At 67.7% G+C, this 1693-nt stretch overlaps 2 protein-coding genes across 2 annotated transcripts in view; both read left to right on the forward strand.

Moving 5' to 3' along the window:
• LOC100539329 (potassium voltage-gated channel subfamily KQT member 4-like) overlaps positions 1–92 on the forward strand; it is a 4025-nt gene extending 3933 nt beyond the window's left edge. The window contains exon 9 of the mRNA XM_019622745.2: positions 9–92. Coding sequence (XP_019478290.1) covers positions 9–92 — 84 coding nt within the window. The remainder of the gene's footprint in view (positions 1–8) is intronic.
• A 146-nt stretch (positions 93–238) lies between these two features.
• The window catches only part of LOC109370933 (RUN and SH3 domain-containing protein 1-like), a 1855-nt gene continuing 400 nt past the window's right edge, over positions 239–1693 (forward strand). The window contains 2 exon segments of the mRNA XM_031556779.1: positions 239–1665; positions 1668–1684. Of these exon segments, the coding sequence (XP_031412639.1) occupies positions 468–1665; positions 1668–1684 (1215 nt within the window). The 5' untranslated portion in view covers positions 239–467.

Consider the following 1693-nt stretch of genomic DNA (forward strand, 5'->3'; position numbering starts at 1 on the left):
GTTCCGAGATGGGGCCCCGCGAGGGCACGAACCGCCCGCGGCGCTGCGCTGCAGCATCGGGACGCTCGGAGCAATGCGGCACGCTGCGGTGACGGCTGCGGCCGGGGGTCCTCCCGCGTGGTTCGGACCTCTGCCCGGCGACGCTCCGTCTTCAGAGCCCTCCCGGGGCTCCTCTCCCGTGGCCGGTGGACGGCGGCGGCTCCGGTTGACGTTTCAAGGGCGTTTTCTCCTTGCCGGAGCCGCTCCCTGCCTGCCGGAGCGATCCCGGCGCTGCGGCCCCGCACCCATCCCCGCTCGGTGCCTCCCCGATCAGCGGCCGCATCCCTTCTCCGTGTCGGTTCTCCTCCAGGTCTGCGCTGCTGTCAAGGCACGGAAAGGCCCTCGGCGTTGGGAGGAGCTGGATGGTGTGAGCCGAACCGCCGTGCGGCTCTGCGAGGAGCCCCGCTGCTCCCAGCAGGATCGGCGTCATGCTGGCACCGAAGAAAGGGCTGCTGTGTAACCTCAACCACATCCACCTGCAGCACATCTCCCTGGGGCTGCACCTCTCCCGGCACCCGGAGCTTCGGGACACGGCGGGGCTCGGGGACCAGAAGTGCTGCAGCAGCTGTCGGGAGAGCTGTGAGCAAGTAGACGCCAATTCCAACAATCCCTCCTTGAAATGTCACTGCTGCGAATCCCACGCCGAGCTGCCCGTGACGCTGGGCCTGCAGAACCAGGCGGCTCCGGAGGATTTCCCCCGCCTGCAGGATGGGGAGGAGGTGGTTTCCCCCTGCGACCCGCCTTCCACCTCCTCCTCGGTCAGCAGCTGCTCGGATTTCAGCCTGGATGAGTCCCCGGTGTCTGTGTACTACAGGGGGTTCTCGGCAGAAGGGTCCCAATCCCCTACAGAGCCGCCCAGCGCAGCTCCTGCAGAAGATGCACAGCTGCTGCCTGGGGCAGGAGATGGAAGAGACACCAACCTCAACCCAGCAGTGCTCCAGGGAGAGGAGGATCTCATCGGAGAGAGCCCCGACAGCCTCTGCAGCAGCAGCTCGCTCGACTCGCAGTACAACGCAACCTCTCCCGGCACAGCCGTGCAGCAGATCACAGACAGCTCCATCGACCTCGACCCCAACTGCAACCCCCTGCCCGACCCCAGTGTTGCACCACCGGCGCCGGCTGTGCCGTGCAGCTGGGAGCAGAACCTGAGCAGCGCTCCCAAACCGCGGCTGAACAGCGTTCCTCCCCCCATCCCACCGCGGCCCAAGAGGCGGCTGCAGCTCCTCAACGGGCACGGAGCGGAACGGCCCGCCCTGCCCGCGAGGCCAGCAGCACCCGAGCCCAGCGCCGAGCTCTGCAGGGACGCAGCCAAGAAGAACATCACCTCCTTCCACGAGCTCGCCCAGAAGAGGAAGAAGAACACCGTCGGGACCGCTCCCATCCCAGCCAGGGTGGACCGAAGCGACTGGCTGATTGTTTTCTCACCCGACACCGAGCTGCCGCCCCACAGCGAGCTCCTGCCCAGCACCGCAAGCCGGGACCCGACGCAGCCCCAGCAGGACTGGGGGGTGAAACCTTCCAGCTCCGTGCAGAGGGAGATCACCACGTTCAAGGAGCTGCGCTACCGCAGTGCCTCCAACAAACCCAAACCGACGGCCCCGCAGCGCCCACCCCCACCCCCGGGGGGTCGAGCGGCTCCAGCTGGGTGTCACCT

The sequence above is a fragment of the Meleagris gallopavo genome, chromosome 25, assembly GCF_000146605.3.
Source record: "Meleagris gallopavo isolate NT-WF06-2002-E0010 breed Aviagen turkey brand Nicholas breeding stock chromosome 25, Turkey_5.1, whole genome shotgun sequence".
Taxonomy (NCBI): Eukaryota; Metazoa; Chordata; class Aves; order Galliformes; family Phasianidae; genus Meleagris; species Meleagris gallopavo.